The 24967-nt window shown below is 48.5% G+C and overlaps 9 protein-coding genes across 9 annotated transcripts; 2 read left to right on the forward strand and 7 right to left on the reverse strand.

Moving 5' to 3' along the window:
- Nucleotides 1-124: 124 nt before the first annotated feature.
- On the reverse strand, nucleotides 125-2653 carry NCS54_01364800 (Hypothetical protein; the record flags this gene model as incomplete). Its single annotated transcript, XM_053158827.1, has 1 exon — nucleotides 125-2653. One exon carries the CDS (start codon nucleotides 2651-2653, stop codon nucleotides 125-127), a length of 2529 nt encoding a protein of 842 aa, XP_053014802.1.
- A 1511-nt stretch (nucleotides 2654-4164) lies between these two features.
- On the reverse strand, nucleotides 4165-5332 carry NCS54_01364900 (Hypothetical protein; the record flags this gene model as incomplete). The annotated part of the gene is made up of 2 exons (XM_053158828.1): nucleotides 4165-4897; nucleotides 4953-5332. The coding sequence occupies 2 exons, from the start codon at nucleotides 5330-5332 to the stop codon at nucleotides 4165-4167; spliced, it is 1113 nt and encodes a 370-aa protein (XP_053014803.1).
- A 436-nt stretch (nucleotides 5333-5768) lies between these two features.
- On the reverse strand, nucleotides 5769-6919 carry NCS54_01365000 (Hypothetical protein; the record flags this gene model as incomplete). The annotated part of the gene is made up of 3 exons (XM_053158829.1): nucleotides 5769-6216; nucleotides 6267-6738; nucleotides 6793-6919. The coding sequence occupies 3 exons, from the start codon at nucleotides 6917-6919 to the stop codon at nucleotides 5769-5771; spliced, it is 1047 nt and encodes a 348-aa protein (XP_053014804.1).
- A 2723-nt stretch (nucleotides 6920-9642) lies between these two features.
- NCS54_01365100 (Hypothetical protein) lies at nucleotides 9643-10069 on the forward strand (the record flags this gene model as incomplete). The annotated part of the gene is made up of 3 exons (XM_053158830.1): nucleotides 9643-9658; nucleotides 9709-9843; nucleotides 9900-10069. The coding sequence occupies 3 exons, from the start codon at nucleotides 9643-9645 to the stop codon at nucleotides 10067-10069; spliced, it is 321 nt and encodes a 106-aa protein (XP_053014805.1).
- A 416-nt stretch (nucleotides 10070-10485) lies between these two features.
- On the reverse strand, nucleotides 10486-12019 carry NCS54_01365200 (Peptide hydrolase; the record flags this gene model as incomplete). The annotated part of the gene is made up of 2 exons (XM_053158831.1): nucleotides 10486-11851; nucleotides 11901-12019. 2 exons carry the CDS (start codon nucleotides 12017-12019, stop codon nucleotides 10486-10488), a joined length of 1485 nt encoding a protein of 494 aa, XP_053014806.1.
- A 3827-nt stretch (nucleotides 12020-15846) lies between these two features.
- Nucleotides 15847-17604, reverse strand: NCS54_01365300 (Hypothetical protein; the record flags this gene model as incomplete). Its single annotated transcript, XM_053158832.1, has 1 exon — nucleotides 15847-17604. The coding sequence occupies one exon, from the start codon at nucleotides 17602-17604 to the stop codon at nucleotides 15847-15849; it is 1758 nt and encodes a 585-aa protein (XP_053014807.1).
- A 749-nt stretch (nucleotides 17605-18353) lies between these two features.
- On the reverse strand, nucleotides 18354-21144 carry NCS54_01365400 (Hypothetical protein; the record flags this gene model as incomplete). The annotated part of the gene is made up of 3 exons (XM_053158833.1): nucleotides 18354-20504; nucleotides 20661-21032; nucleotides 21088-21144. 3 exons carry the CDS (start codon nucleotides 21142-21144, stop codon nucleotides 18354-18356), a joined length of 2580 nt encoding a protein of 859 aa, XP_053014808.1.
- Nucleotides 21145-21796: 652 nt separating this feature from the next.
- NCS54_01365500 (AB hydrolase-1 domain-containing protein) lies at nucleotides 21797-22720 on the reverse strand (the record flags this gene model as incomplete). Its single annotated transcript, XM_053158834.1, has 1 exon — nucleotides 21797-22720. The coding sequence occupies one exon, from the start codon at nucleotides 22718-22720 to the stop codon at nucleotides 21797-21799; it is 924 nt and encodes a 307-aa protein (XP_053014809.1).
- Nucleotides 22721-23344: 624 nt separating this feature from the next.
- NCS54_01365600 (MFS domain-containing protein) lies at nucleotides 23345-24784 on the forward strand (the record flags this gene model as incomplete). Its single annotated transcript, XM_053158835.1, has 2 exons — nucleotides 23345-24562; nucleotides 24617-24784. The coding sequence occupies 2 exons, from the start codon at nucleotides 23345-23347 to the stop codon at nucleotides 24782-24784; spliced, it is 1386 nt and encodes a 461-aa protein (XP_053014810.1).
- Nucleotides 24785-24967: the final 183 nt, after the last annotated feature.

Raw genomic sequence — 24967 nt, forward strand, 5'->3', positions numbered from 1 at the left:
ATGAAGGCCTATTTTAAGAACAAGCAACGGTAAGAATACAGTTATTAGAAATTGTTTATCCGAAAGTAATATAATTTTATTTAATCCAGCCCAAAATTTCTGTCCTACTAGCGACGCCCACCGTTCATTCAAATGCTGGTGTCTTGCCAGCCTGCTTATTCCACAGCTCTTTATATCTTCCTTCACGCGAGATCAACTCCGTATGCGTTCCAGACTCAACAATCTCTCCAGCATGGATAACCAGAATTTGGTCGGCATTGACAACTGTGGACAACCGATGCGCGATTACAAAAGTTGATCTTGAGCGCCTCAGTGTATCCAACGCACCCTGGATGCTGGACTCGGTGTTTGTGTCTACCGCACTTGTTGCCTCGTCCAGAATTAGGATAGGGGGGTCTTTAAGGAAAACTCGGGCAATGGCTAGCCTTTGTATCTCTCCTCCTGACAGTTTCACACCCTGTTCGCCCACCTGGGTGTTGTATCCGTCGGCAAATGAAAGAATCTTGTCGTGGATAGCAGCAGCACGGCAAGCCTCATGAATCTCTTTGTCTGTTGCTGTAGGTCGGGAATATCGAAGGTTTTCGAGAATAGACGCGTTGAAGAGCAATGGGTCTTGCGGAACAACGCCAAGAGCGTTTCGAAGAGAGCTCAGAGTTATGTCGCGAATGTCATGGCCATCGATGGTAATAGATCCAGCTTTGACATCGTAAAACCGCAAGAGTAACTTCATAATAGAAGACTTGCCAGCTCCCGTTTCTCCAACAAATGCCACCGTCTGTCCAGGCGCAACCGAGAAGGAAAGGTCTCGAATTGTCGGTTTCCTTTCATCGTAGTGGAAATGCACATGGTCAAACGCAACATGACCTTGGATATTAACAAGATCTATGGCTCCCTCCTTGTCAACAATGCTTGGCTTTGTGCGGAGAAGGTAGAGAAGACGTTCCGCATCTACCATGTCAGACACAAGGCTCCGATAGTTGCGCGAGATGAACCTGATCGGCCAGATCATGTATTCCCAGTACTGGACCAGAAAGACAAAGTCGCCCGGTGTTGATCGTCCCTGGGAAATATCGTAAATGACAAGGCTTGCGAGGACGAAAAAGGTCGAGGGAATCATCATGTTCAGCACCATCTCGGTGTAGGCATCCATCTTGCCCCATACGCGGCTCGCAGCCAACTTGTTTTCGACAGCCTGACCGAAACGTCTTCGCTCAAATCCAAGCATGTTGAAGTAGGTGACAGTTTGCCAGCCTTGGACGGCCTGGTGCATGACACGTGCCTCTTCTCTCTGAGTGTGAGATGATTTGCGCCGGTTGCTAATGTTCCAGTTGGAAGTTATCACCTCCACAGTAATGTACGCAGCGATTGCTACAGCCATAGCTAGAGAAACATAGATGTTGAACTTCCAGTATAGGAGGCCAAACGCGATGGCCACATCCACCAGCGTGGGTAGGAGATCGATGATGAGCACTTCGAGGAAGTTTGTCAGCGACTCTCCCTGCTCAATGGCCTTCATGACTTCAGCTGAATCTCTGTCGGAGTGAAAGTCCATGGACAGAGACAAGACATGGCCGAATGCAGCATTAGTAAGTTGTCGGTATGAAAACTGCTTGATAGGGATCTTGGCCAACTCCTCCATCAGTCCAACAAGGCCTTCCACTGAAAGAAGGCTCAGAATAAACCAGATAAACAGCGCCCTGAAAGGGTTCTTGTGCTCGAGTAGCTCATCGGCGGCAATGCCCAGTTGACGAGGGATCAGGACGTTGAAGATTCGGTTCGCTGCGATGCAAAAGAAGCAAGCCAGGATGGAGAATTGGACTTTGCGGTCCTTCTTCGGGATGAAGAATGGAACAAGTATGGAAAAGTCGGAGAGATATCCCCACCAACCTCCCGTCTCCTTGAGCCTCTTTGCTCGGCGGCGCTTGATGCTGGCGGTGTCATCCTCAGAGTCGCTTGCCTCGGTGACCGTATCGTCCTCAGAGTCACTGGATACAGAGGCTGCAATCGAGGCCTCGGTTCCGTAGGAAGGGGCCCCAAGTGTTCTGCCGGGGGATTGGGCTTGAAGGAATGGCGTTTCCTCTTCCATTCTTGCAGAATTGCGGGTTTCGATGGTGCGTATGTAGACTTGATATACTGCAAAGAATAAGAGAAGCAAAAGCCTGACAGCTTGGCAGGATATTTGAAAGGGGAAATAAATTCTCCTCTTGTCGAATAGAGCCGTTAGGATCAACAGAGGTGTCTCAAATGCCAGCGTGAGGAGTGACGTTCCCCATGTCAGGTGTTGAGACGTTTTTTGCTGAGTCCAGATAAACGCCCAGGTCGAAATAAGCACCACCAGATGAAAAGTCCGAGCCTCCTTTAGTGCGGATTCATCCCTCTGGAAAATTGTGAATACACCCTCGGTGATGTAGGATAAAATCAAGAGGATGTAAGGAACATGACTGCGACGAGAAACATCTCGACGTTTATGTTTTCTGTCCTTGACAGCTCCCAGTTTGACAAGTGTAATAGCGGAAACAAAGACCACAGCAGCAATGGCGCAGCCGAAGTGAAGGGCTCGGGAGATTTGAAGAATTGGCGGCATCATGTGAACGGCAGAGCTTGACCGAAGCTGGTCGATGTCTTGAAGATTGGTTCTTGTCGAAGAGCTCATAGTTCGAAACAAGAATTCCAGAATAGGGGAATTTCGCCTCTCTTAAAAACAATCCATCCATTTTGCACCGCCTACCGCCACCTTGGCGTCAGCCGCCATCTGCAGCCTCGTTGGGAGCCTAGAATGCCTGTCCCCCCTTGATCCAGTCATCGTTGTCGTCACTCAGCCCGACGTGACTCAGGCCTGCGAGGGGCGGGATGACGCTTGCAGGGCGCTGTGATTGGTGATAGCGTATTGACAGGCATCTCCTTGCTTGCGTCCGCGCTCGACCCACTGTTAGGTCACTATCTATTTCTGCGAAGTGATCAGCGGAAGTTTGTTAATGCACTACTTCCAATGGAGAGCACTTGCGCCAAGGGCGTAATGACAGCCTGCTTGCACTCGATCCACGAAACCCAAGCAACCCATGTCAATTTACACATGAAAATTGAAACACAATCGGATATAAACTCGGAAAATTCATCCAATTCAGTGGGTCTATCACTCTTGATTCGCTATCCCGGACTCGGCTCTCTCCATCTTGTGAAGTGGCGGTGCTTTCGGCTAGCCCGCTTACGATCCAGCCAATAACTCTTAATCAAGACTTCAACAACTTGAGATAATTTTCTAATTAGACCAGGCAGACCACGCGCCCTTCCTTTTACCACAGTTATTTGCACGGTCCCTGCATGACTGCATATCTGGTCATGATGATTCCACTCTCCAACGGTTCACTTCCCAGTAAGTTGAGTCTGACAGGCAGATTCTCAGTAGAGTCAATTGCCTCCATCAACTTGATGCCGTCCCCCAGTACCACGGGCATGACTGCTGCCTCGACTGTGTCAATCAAGCCGGCACGCATACACTGAGTTGCAAGATTGCTACCTCCCATAAGCCATATATCCTTCCCGGTTCTCAACTTCAACTGGCGAATGAATTCCAGTACATTCGTCGATAAGATAGTGATATCGGGGAAATCTTCTGGCTTCAAAGATTGGCTCGCCACTATGACACTCTCCTTCGGCCGGTTGGACAGAGGGTTCTCAGTCGGTCCTCCCAGCGACAGCATAGTTTCGTACGTCTTTCGACCCATGACAAAGAAGTCGAATTCTCCATAAAATGCTTTGAAGTCAATCGTTGGATCGTCAACAATCCAATCAGCTGAGCCGTCCGGCGAGGCTATGTAGCCATCGAGGCTGGTCGCCACGTTGTAGCGAAGCTGGGGCATGGCCGATAGAATGAAGAAGAATGAGTGAGAATGGGTCGAAAGCGGGGTCATAAGATTCGAGGGAAATGTCAGGCACATGTACCACGCAGATCGGTTCAAAATCTGCCCGTCTTATTAGCCCCTTGACAAGATGGGTCATGTCAGACTGCATATGTATGCAACCCTTGATAGTCTTTGCAACTCATCGACAAAGATGGCTATGAGACAGAATGAGTCATTACATGTACCTCGCCCAACCAACAATCCAAACGAGATAAACTTGGCTACCTTCCGCAAGATCTCGACAGCCATTCATGAATACACTTCAGAACTTCTCAGGCTCTCTTACTGATGCTTGCGACGCCAGGAGTTCCTCTCTCAAAAGCCAAATCAAAATGAAGAGCGATCCAGGACCAACAACAGCCCCCACGACGCCAGCAACGGCCAAAGCTCGAATCCAGGGCAATTCGCAAATGCCAGCCTTCTCCAGATCACTAAAGTGATATGCAAGCCAGAGAAAACCAGCCGAGTAGGTGCACACGTAATCATATTGAATGATGGTCCGAAGGCACTCGTCTGGATCTTGGGGGGACTCGACGAAATATTGGGGCATGAAAACCTCAGACAAGGGGCCCTTAATATTTGGAATAGTGTACCACCATGTTGCTGTGCTGATGAATGCAAGCAAGTATACAGTGACCCTGAGGATGACTAGCTCCTGATTGGAATCATCCTTGGTCGACCGTGTCTTGCTAACACCGGAGATTGTCTTGGAGATGACAAGCATTGTGAACGATCCCCATACTGGGAAAAGCTGCCAGATCCAGTTCCACCAATTTCTTGCTTCAAGGGAAGGATGGAAGTAAGAAGGGAAGTGTGAAGAGAAGTATGACAATGCAATGGTTGGCAACAGGGCGATGCAGGATGCTACTCCCGGACGATGAAGTCTCGGGGTAGTAAGTTTGTACGCCGGCGTAAAAACGTAAAAGAGGAAGAAATAGACGGGGGCTAGAAAGCCAATTCCCAGGAGTTGCGCGAGAAATAGGATTATAAATGGGCTAGATAAAGTTAGAAGAGGTGAGTCCAATGACCATTCTCTAGCAGAGTACTTACAATCGTACAAGGGGAAACCCATTCGCCGGCCTGTAGCCTTCGATCAAGAATACCATATACATGCCAGCAAAGTCGGTAAGGAAGACAAGTGAGTGCCAATATGCTCGTGGATCGGAAAAGAATTGCAACTGAGCGAAGGCAACCGTAATATGAGCAAAGATCCCGTCCAACAGGGGGATACCATAGAATTCCCGGAGGATCCTGACGTTGCCTCCGCCCCACGTAAACTGCGAATTTTCGAGCATGTTTTGTATGACGGGACCAACCGGTTCGCCCATCGCAAATGCTCGGATCATGAGACCGGAGAACGCGAGGATCGGGAGGGCAAAGAGAGCCCTCCACAGCCGGCTTTCCGTAGCCACCGACGCTGTTGACGACATTCTGTTAGCAACACAGGCGACAAGACGCTTGAGGTGAGTTCACAGGATCAGCAAGTTGACGGAGGGAAATTCGCGCTCCTGGGACGGAAGGATTCAGGTTGTCCTGCCAACGGACCATGCAAGCGAGGGATTTAAACAGTATGGTACTGGGTGGTGACTTGTCACAAATGTGACAAGAGCGGCTTCATGGTTGATTCTTTGCATATTTCTGCAGTAAATATCACGTCATAATTACCATCTTTCGTTAAGAGAAACAGCTCAGTTGCCGGTCCTATCATAGGCCTCGGTTTTGTAGTTTCGGGGAAACAAGAGAGATGAGGGAATTATGCCAAGAACGAGTTAGGCCTTGACAGTAGCTGGAAGATAAAAATCTAGTCTATCCCCATGCCTTTCTAAGTACGTGAGATACCCAGTTCTACCTACGCCCCAAGCCATGTTAAACGCAAAAAGCGCTGATCATCAAAATTGCCGACAGTGCATAGCCAAGCATCGACCTACTTATGGTCGACGCATGATCTTCTTCGTCGTCGGACGAATTCTTGTCGTTGTCATCAGTGGAGTTGTCATCTCCTCCCGTACTGTCATCATCTCTAGAATTGGTCTCGGTCCTGTTCCTGACGGATCCGTTGAGTTCCATGCTGAAATCAGCAGCAGTAAAGGTGACATTTCCATCTGAAAGCCAAGTTTCTGTACCGAACTCGACTATTCCTAGCCAAGGATCCTTGGGTAGGTCATTCGGTGTGTCAATATGTTTGTGTGCTTGTTCAAGGATGTACTCGAAAAGAGGATAGAAGTCTTCATCAAAGGACAAGACATCCTCACCGTTCCGAGTGACGGCAGTGAATACGTGTGTGCCACCTGAGTTGCGGCCGTAGTATAACGAGCTTGACATTGTCAGTGTGGGAAACAAGAAAAGGGAGTAGGTGACACTCACAACTCGGTCTCTCCAAGTGTCACGTTGGAGAGAATCATATTCTCCTGTCGACCAAGCCACCACGGATCCCCCACCCGACCAAGCCAGACCATAAACTCGATAGCCGCATCTTGAGGATATAGGGTCCTATTGCGATCATCATCGAGGAAGAAGTCCCAGGCGGCATTGGCCTGTACTCCCTGTCTCTGTAGCTCTGCCTTGTTCTCTGCCCAAACCGATTGAGTAAAGTCGCGAGGCGGCTCGCTGGGACTACCAGGAGTATAGATCCATTTAGTCGAGAGGCGGATAGATTGGAGGCTGCTGAGACGCAGGGGAATGTCTTTGTGGCTGAACCGTACGTATGGAAACGAGTGTACGTCTTGGATGTCTTTATCCCAGTCCCATAAAGCGTCAAAAGCAGGAGTGGAATTGTCGACTCTCATGCACACGAAACCGTCTTTGGGACTTTTGTCATTCCATGCATTTGGGTAGTCTATGTGAAGAGTCAGCCAGGTACAGATTCGCGTGTCACAGGTTATTTACTCACACATGAGCGAATCGTTCAACTCGCCAAACCTCTGCTTATCACAAATTGTTGTGACATGATCGGATGTGGCTGAAACAACCCCAAACAGCAACGCGACCGCGTTGGCAGCGACTACACCCAACCTCATATCGATGGTTGTTGACCCTTTTTCCTCCGACACAGACAAAAAGAAGGTGGTTAGGGGTTAGTAGCGGTCATAGGAAAAAACGCGTCGTCGTCCGACTTTTTTGCTCTGTTGCATGGTCAACGATAACCCCGCTCTCACCACAGCCCAGACTCTTGGAAAGTCTTGGCCCACAAATTGGACATACGTGAACATGCTGGATACGCCAGGTTCAACTTTGAAACCTTGGCAAAACACGCGCCGTAATTCATTTACTATGTAAGAGCTCGCCAGATGGTTGCGTCACTTGGCTCTCGAGATCCTTGTTGACGCGAGATAGTGAGCAGCCAATCAGAGCCACTGGAAAAGCTGACGTGGCCTTATTGGCAAAGCTCGGCATCCTCGGCAACGTCATAACCACCTTGGAACTGGAGACGAAGGGTGGCTGTAATCTCGCATATCTACGAAGACGGGTGGCTTTACGGGTTAGCCTCACAGTGTGCAACTATCGCCGATGGAACAGTTGAGCTGCGGTGACCTCAACCTCATGGAACAGTTAGAGTTCAATATCGTCCCCTTTCTGGCCAGACTTGTACATCGGAGGACAGACTGCATTCTCGCTTGAAGAGTTGGAGGACACTTTCGTTAGAATTAATGAGATAGCATTAATAGGCGAGGAGTACTTTCTTCTATGTAGGCTTTTTATGTTGGATTGTCTGGTGTTGTCTATGTTGATGGGAAGAAGGGTGTTAAGTACAGGAACATCAGGTGTTTTTTTTGCTCTAGACGGTGTTCACGCATCACACGCGAACCACATGCTCATAGAACTAATTTTCTAAAATTCTCACTGGTGCGAGGACATTTCTACGCTTTGACCTGGTACATTGAACCAATAATGGTAGCCTCTTTCCGTTATATAGTTGCCAATGCTCAATTCTATTTCATTCTAGGGTAGGTGGTTGGCTGGAGGGGCTTACCTTTGTGGCTGGGTCGATCGATTGATGGCCTGTGGCTGTTCTGCGCGACCCGTCCCGAGCCCCTCATCAAGGTGGCCCAGCAGCAGGATGGGCATCATCTGCCGCGTTCGACGCTGGCCTTCAATTTTCTCAATACTCTTCCTGCAGGAGACGCGCCTTGGTATCTCGTAACAGACGCGCGATGTTAAAGACACCTCGAGTCGGCACTACGAACAAAGCCTACTCCAACGAGACACAAAAAACGCGATGAACTAACGGCTGGCAGTGCATCGGAAGCGCGATCGCGTCAACCACCCAACGATTCCAACCACCTCAGATCACACAATAATCCCCGTGTCTGTCGATACCTCCCCTTCCCAATCCGACTCTCCCACCCCAATGCTGTTCCAGCGCCTCCTCGACGATGCCGAAAGCCCTCCTAAGACACCAGAGTCCCCGTGAACAGCCGGCTCCCCATCGACGTGCGACTCCCCCTCCTCCAAACGAATGAACTATCGATCGAACTCGAACCCTGAAAGCTGAGGGCGGCATTGATCGAAGAACATCGCCGTAGGCCGGCATCCCCTGCGATGTCCCCTCTATACCCCTTGCTCTAGAATGAGCATGGCGTCCTCGCCATCGCATCGTCCTTGGTATGATCAACGGCTCCTGTGACATTACCCCGCGATGCCTTGCGGACACGCTCGATGCTCTGCTGTTGCGGGGTCGACGCTTTCATGTTGATGCATCTCGCTGTGAACTGCAGACAAGGTGCAGGCCAAGAAAATATCTCAGCCCTCGATCAGGACTGCCAGAAGAGCTTCTTCGTAGATCACAATGTCATCCGTGCTGTTGGCAGCTTTTCTGCCCATGCTCTGGTGGCTGGACACAGCCCCCCTCTCTAGTGGGCTAACAACCATTGTCTCCGCCATACTCCCGTCCTGATGGGCTCCCTGAATGCTGTCCAATAGCCTCTCCTTCGTCGAACAGAATGAACCCCCCGTAGGCGGCATTGAGCTGGTAATCGTCCACCAGCCATCATCTCACATGGTATGCTCTCAGACTGTGGCTTGTATTAATGCTTGCCAAGACTGGTTCTCCTGCAGGGACTCGTAGATTCGGTGCTAGCTTGAACCTGCAAGTCGAGCCAAACGATTGCACCTTACGAAGGCTGGGCAGTTCAGCGACTGCATAGGCGGAACTTACAAAGCTAGCCATCAGCATTCATGCTATTAGTTAAGCTTGTGACAACATCCCTAGCGTGGGAGTGTCCAGTTGAGCGGTGAGGGTGTACGGTAAACGCGGCATATGTCTGAGACGACGGCGTCTAACACACAAACGATCTCGCCATCCTCAGAAGAGGGACAGTAGCAACTGTAGACCACCTGCCGAGTGTCTGACGGCGATATGCTTACGCGGAGATGGTGGAGTCTGGCGTTGAGAGCTGAACATGACGTATCCCGGGGGCGCCGAATATCCGAGCCTTCGGCACGGCGCTTGCCGAGAGCATCACGAACCGAGCCGTGAGATCCGATGTGCCCTATCATGATCTGGAATCGCTGTTGACATTGTCTGAGAAGGTCAGGAATACGCAAGAGGCTTTTGTTTGAGACGACTCCGCAATGACAGCATTGCACCCTGTTGTCGCGCATACACCAACTCTGTCTTTGCTTAAGAAGGGACCATCTGCACCCTTTTTGGTGTCTAGGTTCTCTAAGCTGGTTCTTCACCATTAAACACTGCACTCAAAACTCTTGATACATCTTTATCTTCCTTTTTAAAGTATCCACCATGGGCTGGTTTGATAGTGAGAGGATCTCCAAATATGCGGCTAGCTCCCCAACTGACACACACCAGGCGACTCCGATCAGGCTCAGGCCTACGACCAGGTTGTGAACCGTCCTCACGAAGCCGAGTGGTCTCACGAACTTCTCGGAGGCGCTGCCGCCTTCGAGGCTGCCAAGGCGTACGAGAATCACGTCTCTCGGAACGGTTAGTGACAAGGATACGGAAGACCACCGTCACGACTTACCTAACATAATCACTAGGTCACCCCGACTCGCACGCCAAAGCAAAGGAGATTCTTGCAGGAGCCATTGGTGCCTTTGTAGACCGCGAGGTTGAGACTAGGGGTCTGGACTATGTTGATCGCGAGAAGGCAAAGCACCATGCTCAGCGACAGGCTGAGGAGCAACTTGCCCAGGAAGGCCGTTGGTAAATATCATCAAAGCTAGCGTTGCACTTGAATCCTGGAATAGTCAAATATGACAAACTTTCTATGTCAATACCTATTGCGACGCATCAGTTCATGTGAACTGTGAACATTGTCAAGCGGCTTACTTTAGTTCTCATATGAACAGGGAGAAATCAGCATAGTAGATAAAGCTGGGTCATCGATATTCGTATTTTCTTTTTATACTTGAGGCTTGTGAGTCACCTTCCAAGTGCTATGTACCCGACAACTAAACCTACGGCTATTCTGCTAGTAGCCAAAACCCAAATGTGTCAGATTGTCTGGGAGAAACCGCTTCAAGCCATCATCCCATTTCATAGTCTTTCTCCATATTTACACCTTTCCTTAAACATCATTCTCTCGTAGATTCATAAATGAACGGCTTGTCCTCGTGATATCTTTTAAATCAAATCATGATCGCAGAACTTGCCCAAAACCGCCGTAAAGTCATGCTCGTGAAGTGAAGCAGCGTCTCGCACCCTCTTGATGGACGCCGTGGTAGAGTTGGCAGGAGTCTTTGGGATCAGGCCCTTACCGTCAACGGCAAGGATACTGAGGACATGGGCTGCTGCCTTGGCATTGATGGTGATTGTCTCGGGGACTGGGTTGGTGATGTTGTCACAGGCTTGGTGGTAGCATGCATCTTGCTCTGCTCCGGTACCGGTGAAGAGACCGCCGACGGGCTTCTTGATGACCTCAAGGAAAGGAACGTAGTCAGTACCGCCAGTGAGACCAACGGGAGTAACCTCGATGCCCTTGGAAGTAAAGTGCTCCACGAAAAGGTCCTCAACCACATCGGATCCAGGAGGTCCACCAGGGCCAATCTTCTCACCGGTACCATCGAAAACTCCATAGAAACCACGCGAAACCATGTCAAAGTTGAGGTAAACCAGAAGCTTGTCAACTTCTTTGGGAGTCAGACTGTTGACATATGCCTTGCTTCCCCACAGACCGTTCTCCTCTGCTCCCCACCAGCCGAATCGGACCTTGAGGTTGGTAGAAAAGTGCTGCAGACCCTTGGCAACCTCGAGGATAAGAGAAGTACCCGACCCATCATCGTTGATACCGGGACCGGCCTTGACGGAATCGAGATGGGCTCCAAGCATAACCACGTTGGTGGCATCACCTCCCTTGGTCTCAGCAAACACATTCTGCGTGATGCGCTCCTCAATGAGCTGTTGAATCTGGACGTAAGCCTCGACTGTCTCTCCCGCCGCAAGTCGGGCCTTCAACGCCTGTCCCGGCTCTTGGTCGATGAGAGCCGCGGGAACATATTCATCAGGGTTGGGAGTTGAGAGGGATCCAGCGGTGAGCTTGGCAGGATCAGAGTTGTAGAGAACAACAGCAACGGCACCAGCCTTGGCAGCAGCCTTCAGCTTTCCAGCAAAGGTTGTGGCATCAGGGCAACGACCGCGTTCAACAAGGACAATCTTGCCCTCTGCACCGAGGCCTTCGTAGTTGTCGGCCGAACATCCAGCCTCGCCCTCGGGTCCGTGAACTAGCTCTCCCGTAATACCTTCCTCAGGAGTGCTGGGTGTGTAGGTCAGGGCGACGGTGCGGAACGTCTCATCATCGACTGTGACCTCTGCCGCTGTGGTGTCGGTATAGAGGGCAGGGAAATCCTCCTTCCACGCCTTGAAACCCTTGAGCTTCTTAAGCTCCCTGTAAATGAAATCGACAGATGCGTCATATCCAGGAAGGCCAAAAGCGCGGTTTCCGCCATTGGCGTAGGCAATGCCATTGAGCCTTTGCAGGTTCCTCATCAAACTGAGACGGTTAGCACATGCAAGCCTCACGCCACCGGATGAGAACATACCCCTTCTCAGTAATGAGCTTCTGGAGCTTGTGAGACTTGACCTGTGGTCTGCGGTCCTTGCCAGCTGCCCCCAAAGACGGGAGCAGCGTCAGAAGAGTAGCTGCCGTGGTCAACTTCATTGTCGATTTCAAGGTAGGATTCCTGTCTCAAGACAATGATGGGAACAGCACAGAAGATTTAGGAGGGGGATGCAGCTTAATATACATGGTACCACTCGTACACAATCCATCGACATCAACAAGTCCCTCATCAACGTCACGCAGGGCTTCTCGCGCAATAACCCCACCCCGTGAGTTATCGCGGAGCTATCGACCTTTGGAAGGTGGCTCAGGCATTCCATCGGCCGCCAGGAAGATCAGGTTTGAATCGGGAAGGTCGAAAAGGAAGCTGTGCTGACATTCTTTTATCAGCGTTACATGCCAAGACGACACTAAGAATATGCATAATCCCGGGCCTGCCAGGGGCAAGGATCCCGGCCTCAGAGTGTCATTGATGGATTGATGTTTTTTGCAAAGAAACATCTGCAAAGAAACATCTGAGGGGTAGATGAGCAGCTATTGGTCATTTTACTATGACTCTTGGGAGTCGGCGGCAAGGTAGGTATGATATGAGAGCAAGGGTCAAACACCAGCCCAGTTCGAGTTACTCGGGCGATGACGCAAGTACAAGGTAGTCGTGATACGCTACTCCGCAGCACGCCTAGGGGACTTTTGTCAGGCTTGGCTACCTGGTCTCGGAGGTGGATATCTGATGGGGAAGCTTAAGTCCTTTTGTTCCGCGCATCTGACCTGGAAGCATCATGTACCTGTACCAACAAAGCAGATCTTTGAGGACTATCCCTTCAATTGTCGAAAGCCTCCGTCATGTACCTCGCCCCATACCACCCCTATCACATAACTAGTATATAAGGGGAACCTAAGACGTATCATTAATGATTCTCACTAAAATCATTATATAAATCATTCTATAGCTATTAATAAGCCCTTAATTAATCCCTATAGAGGTAATAAATACCTATAATAACCGTAGCTTTATTAATAAAGCTAATAGCCGCTATAAGTATAAGTGCAATAGCACCTAGCGCCTTATTTTCCCCCCTTCTAATACCTAAGGCTTTAATTTTTAACCTTTTACTATAGAAAGGCGCGATCTTAAGGTTAAAGAGCTACCCTAGGGGCCACTATAGCTATTCTAATACTTTATACCTCTATCCCTAGTTAAAAGCTAGACTTAATATATTAATAAATAGGTTAATAGCCTATTAGAGAGAGGCATTATTAATAGCATTAACTATAAACTAAAAAACGGCTTATAACTATAAGAATAAAAGCCAATTACTATAGTAAAAGTATATATTTAGCTTATAATCCTAATTTACTTAGAAATATATAAGGAAATTATAATTAAAGATTATTAGAAGACCCCTAAGCTATAAGATTAATACCTTAAGTACTCTATTATTAAGTTTATAATATATAACTAGTTTTAATTCTTTTATTACTACCTTTGCCCTTTTAATTATATTAAATTTAAAGATAATAAATACTTCCCTAAGGTCTTTTAATACATATAACCATAGTCTAAGCATATATAATAAGCTATAATATAGCTTTATAAGCTAGGCTCTTATTTAGCTATAAATAAGAGTATAATTTATTATATAAGGAGAAACTTAGAGGTTATATATATACCAGGGAAGCCTATTAATATAAGGTTTAAGGTATAGGTTATGGCCTAACTTAGTATCTTCTTATACTAGATTTAGTATTAACCCAGCGTAAAATATAGCCTTATTAGCATTAAATGTCCTAAGAAGAAGTTATTAATATAAAAGAGAAGTAAGGGTAGGGCTAGAGGTAAAGGGAGAGGCAGCTTAAAGAGGAAAAATAATAAGGCTAATAAGGTTAAAGAAGTTATCTATATTCTTATAGATAATAGGGATAAAGTTATCGCGTTAAACTTAACTTAGAGTATCATTATTGCCCTTATAAACCTACTCCCAAAGTCAATATATTATATCTTTATAGATAACCTCTTTATATTATTAGATCTCTTTTGTTCCCTTTATTAGTATGGCCATAGGGCTATAGGCATAGCTTGCCCTAATTACGGCGTTTATAAAGAGCTTATAAACTCTAAGTTAAGGGATTAGACTAGTAAATTAGGCTTCTAATTTAATAAGATTAAGGTTATACCTACCCCTGATAACTAGGTAAGAAGCTTTGACTTTTCTAGTTATATTTCCCTTATTAATTTATTTATTTATCTAATAAGTAAATTAAATTACCTAGAAAGATAATACCCTTATATTATTCTTATTAATTATATTTAAAGGCAATAAAAGGATTAACTATTAGAGGAAAAAACTATTAATAAAAAAGGCTATAGTATAGCTAATATAATATTTCTTTAGCAGTAAGCTAATTAAGCTAATATCTATCCCTATAGTAGCTGCTTCTTATAATAATAAAATAAATCATATAGATTAAAGAGACTAAATAAGGGTATATTAAGGTTATAATTACTTAATCCGCAAAGGCGCTTAATAGGCTCTTACTTAGACTTTCTTTTTTAATATAGCCCTTATAAATAATTACTTTCTTTAACTCTATAAGTAACTAAGTTAAAAGTAATATATAAACTAGAAAAAGTAGCGCTAATATATTTATAATAAGCTCTTTAAGGCATTTTATATAACTAGTTAATTAAGGAGAAAGTTTTAAACTAAAGATAAATTTATGCCTATTATATAATATAAATTTATTATAAGAGGGAAAAAATTAGACTATATAGCCTATTAAGGTTATTGCCTTAGGTAACTAGGGTCGAGGAGCTCGAGGTGGCTATTAGCGCTAGTTAGTAATAATAAAAGGGGGCAATAGTGCTAATAATTAATAAAAGAATATAAGTAATATAATATCGCGCTTTATAACTTAGATTATTATTAGGACTTTTATTATAGGCTAGTTTAGGTGGGAAGTAATATATTTTTTATGTTTAGATTTTAATTAGCTAGATATCCCTATAGTGACCTCTATGGAGGTTTTTGACAATTGAAGGGATAGTGGCCCAAATTCACGGTCAAGTATAGTTAGGTGATATCATCCGGGATTGATCCTCCGGGCCACTAGGCTTTCCGACTCATCCATTATATTTTAAAGAATCATTGAACGCTTGTTTCTGGAAGCTCCGAATTGTCAGGTCTGCTTAATGGAAGAGACTTGTCGCGTTGTGATGATGAGCACATTTTTCATCTCATGAGTTTGTGCGCCTTTAGTCACCGCCTCCTGGCCCAGTTATCATCTCCCCTCACCACACGAAAGATTTCTACTAGTTCTATAGGATATATGAAGCAATTTTTCGAAGCAATTTGAATTGTGTTGGGTAGAAGATAGCGAGGACAATACTAGGCTTACATCCTAGCACTGGTCAGGATCCATTCCATGCTTGCTGGATTGAGGAGACTATCAAAGCATCCTGATTTTTTTTTTTGAAGATAAAATAGAGTTGCAATTATTTTCAACTATAAACAACCACCGATGAGATATACGAGATGGATTATATTTACCTAGTATTAGGCTCCAGGAGGTGGCTGAGGCTAAGCGGATATAGGGAAGAGTTCCATCTTAGAAGATACGAGCTAGGTTGCAATAGAGACTTACTAGAGCTAGAACCGTCTCCAATGAGATGGCATTCATTTAAACATACGCTAATGCAAGGGCGATCTATGGTAGGGTGCGGGAAGAGTGGTTGCCGGTTCCGTCAACCCATCAAGGTGGCGTGCCTAGTAGAAACTATCAAGCTCGGTACACTATGCATGGGCGATCTCTGCATGAGTAAAAGACGATTGATATATCAAGACTAAGGGAATCTGAACTGCCAACTAATCTGAAACGTAACTCATCACTCTCATCAAACTCGACAAACATGATCGGGAACTTGACATTTAGACCAAATGATACTCGTGCAGCATCTGTCCAATCTGAGATCCTTGCAACTTGGACATCAGGAATGCACGAATGCGCTCCGGCAGCCAGGGCGCCAATTCTTTACCATCTCTCAACTGAGACATGGCATCCAGCAAGACTCTGACATCGTACGTCGAGCCAAACACCTCTGGAACAGCGCGGTCAACGCCGGTGAGCTGGTAGACAGACTCCATTCCCGTACGCACAGCATACTCGGTCGTGAAGATGCAGTCACGGGTCGTCTCGGCGAACTGTCCGATAAAGGCAAAGTTCTGTGAGCCAGCCGGAACAACGTCAGGACGGTCTCCAGCCTGTCGTGGCATGAAGAAGGCGGTGATGTATGGCATCATCGTAGGGACACACTTGACAGCGTCAGCAGCCAGAGTAGCGATCTCGCTGGTTGGTACGCCAAGATGGTACAGCCACTCCTGGACAATCTCTTCTCCGGTGCATTCTTGCATGGGCTTTTTGACATAGTCTCCCTCCTTTTCGACTAGCAGACCATAGATCCAGCCGACAACCGAACCCTTGGGTTGGTTCTTGAAGTGAGGCTGTCGATTCACGGTCCAGCTCATGATCCAGCTCGAGTCACGGACAGTGACAATACCTCCAGTGACGACCTTACCACTGAGGGGATCCCGCTTGCACACCTTTTGGATGTACTCGGGGATACGACCATCCAGAGTCTGGAACGTGGCCGACTCCCACTTTGTGGCCTTGATGTCTCCGCAAAAGACCTCAGGGCGTCCAAAGGCGGGATCCTTGGCTGCGATGCGGCGCCACAGATCCCATGCTGGAGCTGGGCCCTCGTGGAGCTTAGGAACAGTGTGGTGATCTCCATAGCCCGTGTTTTCAGTCAGAGATCCAATGGTCATGAAGACCAGATCATCAGGGCTCAGAGCTTGGCCCGACTTTTCGCCATCCTTGATCCAATGGATGTAAGTGGCCGTCTTCTTATCCTCCTTGATGTCAAAGTCGACATCCTGAACTTCGGTGTTGTACTGGAACACAACCCCCTTCTCCTCGAGGAACTTGTGCAGTGGCACGACTAGAGACTCGTACTGATTGTACCTCGTGAATTTCAAGGTCGAAAAATCGGGCATGCCACGAATGTGGTTCACAAATCGGTGCAAGTATAGCTTCATCTCCAAAGCTGAATGCCAGGTCTGAAAGGCAAACATGGTCTGCCAGTACATCCAGAAGTTGCTCTCGAAGAATTCTTGGCTAAAGACTTGATCGATTCTCACGTTTTCAACCTCCTTTCGCGTGGCCAAGAACAACTTGGTCACCTCGGCCTGTGCCTTTTCGCTGAGGGTAAAGAGCTTGCCGGTCTCAGCGTCTTGGCCTTGCTTGATGGTAGCTCGCTGAAGAGAAAAGTTGGGATCTCTCTTGTTGAGCCAGTAGAACTCGTCGAGAACGCTGGCTTCGTTTTCTTCAAGGGAGGGAACAGATCGGAAGAGGTCCCAAAGACACTCAAAGTGAGACTCCATCTCTCGACCACCTCGCATGACGAACCCCTTCTCAGAATCATGAATTCCGTCGAGGGCACCGCCAGAGATGCTGAGCTCTTCAAGGATGGTGATGTTCTTGCCTGGCATCTGAGCGTCTCGAACAAGGAATGCGGCTGTGGAGAGACCAGACAGTCCAGAGCCAACAATCCAAGCCTTCTTCTTCTCGATGCCCTCAGGCTTGAGAGGACGAGCAAAAGCCTCGTAGTTGCCCTTGCTGTAGTACATTGTGAAAAGATGTAATATTCAATGTGAACTTGTTGTTGATGATGCTTGTTTCGTTGTCGTTATGATAGACATTCTCGCAAATCGACGCGATGAAGCATTGTATTTATGCTTAAGCATCTCGTGACAATATCCAAGCAAAAAAGTGATTCTCACGACAATCAGATCATACACAGCCTGTGATGCAATTGAATTCGTCGCGTCCGAGGCTTCAATTCCAGACCGAGGATCACATGCTAGCGAAGACAGAGAGTGGGTCAGTCGTGATAGTTATCGTGAAGCTTACGTCGCCTGGTTTCAGTAACGAACGGGTGACGGTGGGGAGATCATACGCGGGACTTGATAGCAGCGTGACTTGTTGCTCTTGGCTTAGTTGATGGGTTTTAAGGAACGTGCGGCGGTGTGAGGCTCTTTTGCAGCCCAATGTGACCGTTGCCAAGCTGTCGGTAGTGACGCGCCGCGTCCACGGTACTGAAAGGATTCTAGAAGCCGAGGTGACAGCTTTCGGCCCTTCAGGGGGTGAGGTGCATGAATTTGGCAGTTGACAATGATGCTATTGGTCAATATGATAAGACTACTTGTGAGCATGGCCACGAAAGTCTCCAAGGTTCTCGACATTCCCACTGCATTCACATTTCCATTCGCATTTTCCATTCACATGATTTCCCATTCGCCTTGTTTTACTGTATGGTCCGTGTCACTCAGTGTCCATCCACAGAAGCAGCACCTATTTCTCTTATGCTCCACAAACATCAGAAGCGCATCTGCTGAAACCCCTTCTCCAACAAGACCTGCTCCATCTCTCTATGTCCCTTGGAGATGGCCAAGTCAAGCGGCGTCCTTCCGTTATTATTCTTGAGGTTCTGGTTTGCTCCCGCTCTCAATAACGCTCGCGCAGCCTCAATGTGATTCTCGTAGGCTGCCATGTGCAAGGGAGTCCACCCCTCTTCTTGCGCGATATTCGGGTTCGCTCCAGATGAGAGTAGATATTGAACGGCATTGGTGCTTCCGTGGTTTGCAGCAAGACTCAAGGGAGTCCACCCAACGTTGGTTTGAACAGATGTGTCGCATCCATGCGCGAGTAGAACCTGCACGACATCTACACGGTTCTTCTTGGCCGCCACATGCAGAGGCGTCCAGCTGCTGCTATTCGGGGCCCTCATATTGGCGCCGCGCTTGATGAGCATCTTGACGGTCTCAGGATAACCCTCACCTGCTGCAACACCCAACGGCGTCCACCCACTATCATTGCGAGTTTCAATATCCGTCTTTCGGTCAAGAAGGGCCTCCACAATTTCCGTGTGCCCATTTCCGGCGGCCGATGTGATAGCGGCCCAACCATCGTTGCTGCGAGTGTCAAGGGGAGCGCCCTTCCTCAGCAGCATCCTCACAATCTCCAGGTGACCGTTGCATGAGGCTGAATGCAAAGGTGTCATGTTTTCCTTGTTCTGGGTGGCAACGACTGCTCCGAATCCAAGTAAACTCCGAGCAATCTCAGAATAGCCGCGATTCGCAGCAGCGTGTATCGGAGTCCATCCGTCCTTGTTTGCCTTATTCGGATCCGCACCAAACTCTAGAAGCAAGACGACTGTTTCTTTGAAGCCACAGAGTACTGCCGTGTAGAGCGGAGAATGACCGCGATTGTCAGCTAGATTCTTGTCTGCTCCAGCGTGAAGAAGCGCCTTGACAATCTCGACGTTGCCCTCGCTCGCAGCTGAGTTCAGAGGCGTCCAGTTATTCTTGTTGGGAGTTCTGGGGTCTGCGCCTCTTTGAAGAAGCAGCTTGACAACTTCGGTATGATTCTCATTGGCCGCTGCATTGATAGGAGTCCAGTAATTTTCCCCTGCAGCTCTAGAGATATCTGCTCCGTAGTCGAGGAGAACACGGACGATATCGGCATGGCCAGCGTCAGCGGCCAGATACAGCGGAGTGCATCCAATCGGCGTGAGAGCATGAACACTTGCTCCATAGCTCAGAAGTAGCTTGACCACTTCAAGATGGCCGTTGGTGCATGCATTGTGCAGGGCTGTATGGCCTTTATGCGAGACATGGTGAATGTTTGCCCCATATTGAAGAAGAAGCCGTACTACCTCAACGTGACCATCGTCAGCCGCTGTTCCAACTGGAATCCATCCGGCAGAGTTGGGAATGTTCATGTCGGCACCTTGCTCTAGCAAGTACCTCACGACGTCAAGATGACCATTGCCAGCCGCTGCATTGAGTGGAGTCATCTTGATCTCGTGGTCCTTGTGAATCAAGTTCTTGTCAACGCCATGTTCAACGAGAATTCTGACAGAGCGGAGATGGCCAAACTTGGCTGCACAGTAAATAGGTGATTGGCCGTCGGTCGAAGCTGCGTGCATGTCTGCCCCGTATCGTAACAACATGAGGAGGGCATCCGGTTGGCCGTGGTTGGCTGCGGCATTCAAGGGAGTAAAGCCGTGTTCGTTGCCTGACTGATAGTCTCCTCCGTGATTGATGAGGTATTCCAAAGTATGCAGTTGTCCAGTAACAGCAGCCGAGAATGCAGGTGACTGGCCATGTTCGCCGGTGGCTAAGATATCCGCCCCCATCGCAACAAGTCTCTGCAGTTCAGCAAGATCGCCTTCTCGAGCCGCCACATTGAAAGGAGACGGTTGAGGTCCGTCATCGAATTCATCGTCAGAGTCGGCGTTTGGTGGCGCATTGACCGCCTGAACGTATGAAGGGGGAGGAATAGAGGCATGGGCATCCTCTATCTGGTTCCAAGATGGCTGAGGAGGGGGAGGAGTCGCGGCAAATCTGTGAAAAGACTTGGCGGCTTCGACCATGCGCTCCATAGCCAGGGCCATACCTTGACGCTCGGCTTCTTCTTCGCTCCCTACGAATGAGAGCTGCTTGGTGGTCTGAATAGCAGTCTCGAGCTGTTGGATCTCAATGGTTAGTACAGCTAATGCTGAGTGAATCTCCTGCTGAGGGGCTTGCCGGAGTAGGGCGAGGCACCTATGAAGAGAAGTTAGCGCTTGTAGAGAAATTGACAGACGAAGTTAGACTTGCATCCGTATCATATTAGCACCGACTTTGAAAGCCATGTGATGACCCTGGAGACGTTTCCGATTGTTCGTGATAGCCCTGATCCGTCGGCCCATAGTCCACGCCTGCGCGCCGGCCTTGAGGAAACTATTTTTGCGACCGCTCTCAATAATGGGAACTAAATCTCTCTTGAGACCCTGAAGAGTGATACCTGCGTGATTGAGGTTGTTCTGAAGATTGGGCCACATGCCCAGGCTGGCTGATGGATGCACCATGAGCATGGACGAGTGGGATCTCCAATTGAGGTTGATCTCGTCCAGAACCTGAGAAGAATAGTGAAGGTCCCATCCTAGGCCTGCTAAGGTTGAGTCCTCATCTGGGACCTTGTCTTGAATGAGACTGTTTGTGAAGCCAACAAGCTGGGACGGATTAGCCTGCGCCCAAAAGCAGCACACATTCAAGTGGGATGAGTACCTCGTAGCATGACCCTTTCAGAGCAGCCGAGCTGCTTGCGATTGATGAAGGATCCATTACCTGATGAACAGATATGTCCGTGATGATGATGGAATAGTATCTAGACAGTTCTCTTGGCCCTGCCGCTTCCGTCCTCAAAGAGTGAAGGGTTTGCTCTGATCAGGGGCATCTGGCTTATGTTGGCTTGGCCTAGTGGGGAACGGTACATGGATTAGGACCGGCTTATTGTTATCTGGTCGATCTTTAGCACGGCATTGCTGTGATGTTAATTAAAGCGCCACAAGAAGTGGAAATTTGACCTCCATTACTAGTAAGACGGTTCAACTTTCGGCCGACCATGGACCAACAGGCTGATCACTAGCTAGCAGGGCCAACAGTAGATCTTGATTGGCTTTGGAATACACTAGGATATTCTGCCTTTCCATTCTGGATGAGGACCCTGTTGCATGCTGACAACGCGTTCCATCAGTATTGGGTGATAGCTAGACGCTCCAACGGTTGCGCTAATAAAAGAAATCTTAATGTGTACGCGATAGAATGTTTCAGCATACAGCACAGGGATTATTCTCTGTATTTTCTGTGGGCTTCAGCCTCGATGATTCCAGATGCAGGGCAATCCGAACACAAAGAAGACAAGGCAGACTATTGACAGGAGCTCCTGCCGAGAATTCCAAGTGTCTATTATGTTCTAAATCTTTGCTTCTAAGCTTTACTTTGCCTGACCAACAGTGCACAGCCATCTCGCCAGCTCTACTCCAAGCTGAGCACCTTGATCCAGCATAATCAGGTGGCCTGCATCCGCGATGACTACAACCTCTTGCGCTTTGAGGGCCTTTCCCAGTCTGTGAGCATCTTCCGCTGGGATCCATTTATCTTCAGCTCCCCAGATGACCTTGACTGGGATACTGGTTCCGACCTCCCCATATCTCCCTTCCACCTCATCCGTGGTCCTCGAGTTTGCTTGACATAACTCTCGGATGAAGCCCTCTTTCCCGCCCTCTCTCAACCAGGGAGCCTTGAGACTCTGCATGGTCTCTTTCGACAACTCAGAGAATGCGGCGTTGCGGATATAACTCTCTAGGATGCCATCAAAGGCCATGTCGGGCAACTGCTGGAAGTGGTGGGGAGCATCGGCGACAACTTTGAACAGTGGTTTCCCGAATGGACCAATTGCGACGACATCAATCAGACAGAGACTTGCGTATTGGCAGCCATGGAGTAAATATGCCCGCAGGCTGACCAAGCCCGCATTGTCGTGAGCGACGACATGGGGCTTCTGATTACCCCAGTCGGTTTGCCAGGATTTAAAGAGCGCTGCATAAACTTCGGATTGTCGAGCAAGGTCGCCGTCGTACTCGACCACAGGACTGGAGGTAGCGGCTGTTCCGGGCAGTTTACGCTCTGCGGGGGACTCTCCGAAACCAGGTCTATCAAAGACGTAGACGTGGAACTGGCGTGCTAGAGACAGGGCAAAAGGTTCCCACAGGCGGGATGACCATGGAGTTCCATGGATCAAGATGAGTGGTGGTGAAGTTGGGTCACCTAAGGAACCCCATTTGACGGTGTAGCTGTGAGTCGAGAGCTCATAGTGAAAGGTGTGGTTCAAGGATGTGCTGATTGTGGATGTATTCATCTTTGCTTGTGACGAATTATGTTTAAGGTGCCTAAACTATGTTGAATGGTGATGGAGTATTTGTATGAAAAATAAGCTTACAAGGGAAGCATGATTAAAGGTTAATTTGAGGGGAGAAACTGGGATATTTATTTCGACAATAGGTGACGTAGAAAATAGCAGGATTTGACGTGGCTTTTTCGATTGGTAATATGACGAAGCCGATCTTGCATCTGTCCTATCATTTATCGTCTCGACTCGGGAAACCTACCCGTAGGTGGTGTTAGGGTGCCTACAGTGCTTGATAACCTCCAAAGTGAAGCGGAGGCCATAAGTCGCCTATCCACCACTCTCGGGATATTTTATACATTATTTCACCCGTAAAACTCGTTTAAATCATCTGAAATCCTCATATTCCACCCTCAGGCTCTGGCTCAGTGTAGCTGGCCCCTCTTGATGGATGATGTAACCGCGCCCTTCGCTTGACAGAAAGGATCGATGAAAGAAATTTCCCGCGCACATTGTCCCTTCACGCCCTTTCCTCGACAGAAATATTTCCTGATTTTCAAAGGAATCCGTCTTTTCATCCGATTCCTTGATGTCATCCCTCGGGAAGCAAACCCGACACCACATTTGAACAACACCATGTCAACAACGACGGCCGTCCAGTTGGAGGTCCTTGGAGGGGGTTATGAAGAAGCGGCACCTCATTCCACGAGATCAAGTCTCCGCTCAACCCGAATTCGCCATTCGGAAAACGCCAGGTCGCTTCAACAAGATGCCTCTGATGACCCAGCTCTCGAAGCCTCGCGCATCGCTGACAGTACCGTTCCAGATGGAGGCTACGGCTGGGTTATCATCCTCGCCTGTGCTGTCATCGGTTGGTGGACCATAGGCCTCAGCTATGTCTGGGGCGTCTACCAGCGCGCGCTCCTGGAGAAAGGAGTTGGATCCCCTCTGGCCTTGTCCTTTTGCGGCTCTCTATCGCCAGCGTTGATGGCATCGATAGGGATGCTTGTGTCTCGAGTGATGCGTTCCCTTGGCACCCGCAAACTCTGCTTCGTGGGCATCACACTGATAGCGCTTGCAGAGATTGGCGCAAGCTTTGTGACGGACCATCTCGTCGGCTTGTTCTTTCTCCCTGGAGTTCCTCTTGGACTCGGAATGAGCGCATGTTTCATGTCCTTCTCAGTTGCCCCGGCTCAGTATTTCCGCCGGAAGAGAGGATTGGCAAATGGAATAGTCATGGCCGGAGGTGGTTTCGGGGGCGCCATTATGAGCGTCGCAACCAACAACATGATTGAACGATACGGTGTTGAATGGGCTTTTCGAATTACTGGCTTTCTCATTGCCGGTACTGGACTTCCTGCAGCCTGGTTGATCAAGGAGAGAACACCAATCCACGCGACTGGACTCATCGACTGGACTCTCTTCCGACAGGCCAACTTTGCTCTCCTATTCTTGGCTGGCGGTATTGGCATCTTTCCACTTCTTGTGCCACCCTTCTTTATCCCACTTTACACTCAATCCATGGGGCTCAGCACTAGCACAGGTGCAGCATTGTTGGCGGGATTCAGTTTCTCATCAGCCGTCGGTCGGATCGTGAGCGGTCAACTCTGCGATATTCTTGGACCTTTGAACACGCTTGGGGCGTTCTTCCTTGGCAACTCCCTCACAATGATTGCTCTATGGCCAGCTTCGACTACCTTGGCGCCTCTTGCTGTCTTTGCAGTGTTGAATGGGCTGATGAATGGAGGCTTCTTTTCGTGCATGCCTACGGCTGTTGGCAACGTCTTTGGGTCTGCTCGTGTCTCTACGGCGGTGGGCATGATAATTGTTGGATGGGTTGCAGGCTATCTATTTGTGAGTTTTGAGCGCCCCGTGACTCCGAATTAGGTGCTAACGATCAATTATCAGGGATCTCCCATTGCAGGTTATCTGCTTGAAGCTTATGGTGGCGCTGATGAAGGACTCCACGCTTACCGACCAGCCATGTTCTACGCTGGCTCCGTGTCTCTGGTCGCTACTGCTCTTGTTGCTATTTTGAGACTGCGAATCAGCAAGAAGCCTTTGGCAAAGATCTGAGCCATTGCAAGGATAGGGGTAGTAATTGATGAGAACTGCAGGCAGACCGGTGTACGGTGGTCGAGGTCCTGGGCAAGGACTCCCCAGCAGGATCTGGTAACCTTGTTAAACATCTAGATTAATTGGCATCTCAAACTTGAATCAATCCAAGTAAATACCCTTGATTACCCTGAAGTGCCCGAC

Source organism: Fusarium falciforme, chromosome 11 (assembly GCF_026873545.1).
Source record: "Fusarium falciforme chromosome 11, complete sequence".
Classification (NCBI taxonomy): domain Eukaryota; kingdom Fungi; phylum Ascomycota; class Sordariomycetes; order Hypocreales; family Nectriaceae; genus Fusarium; species Fusarium falciforme.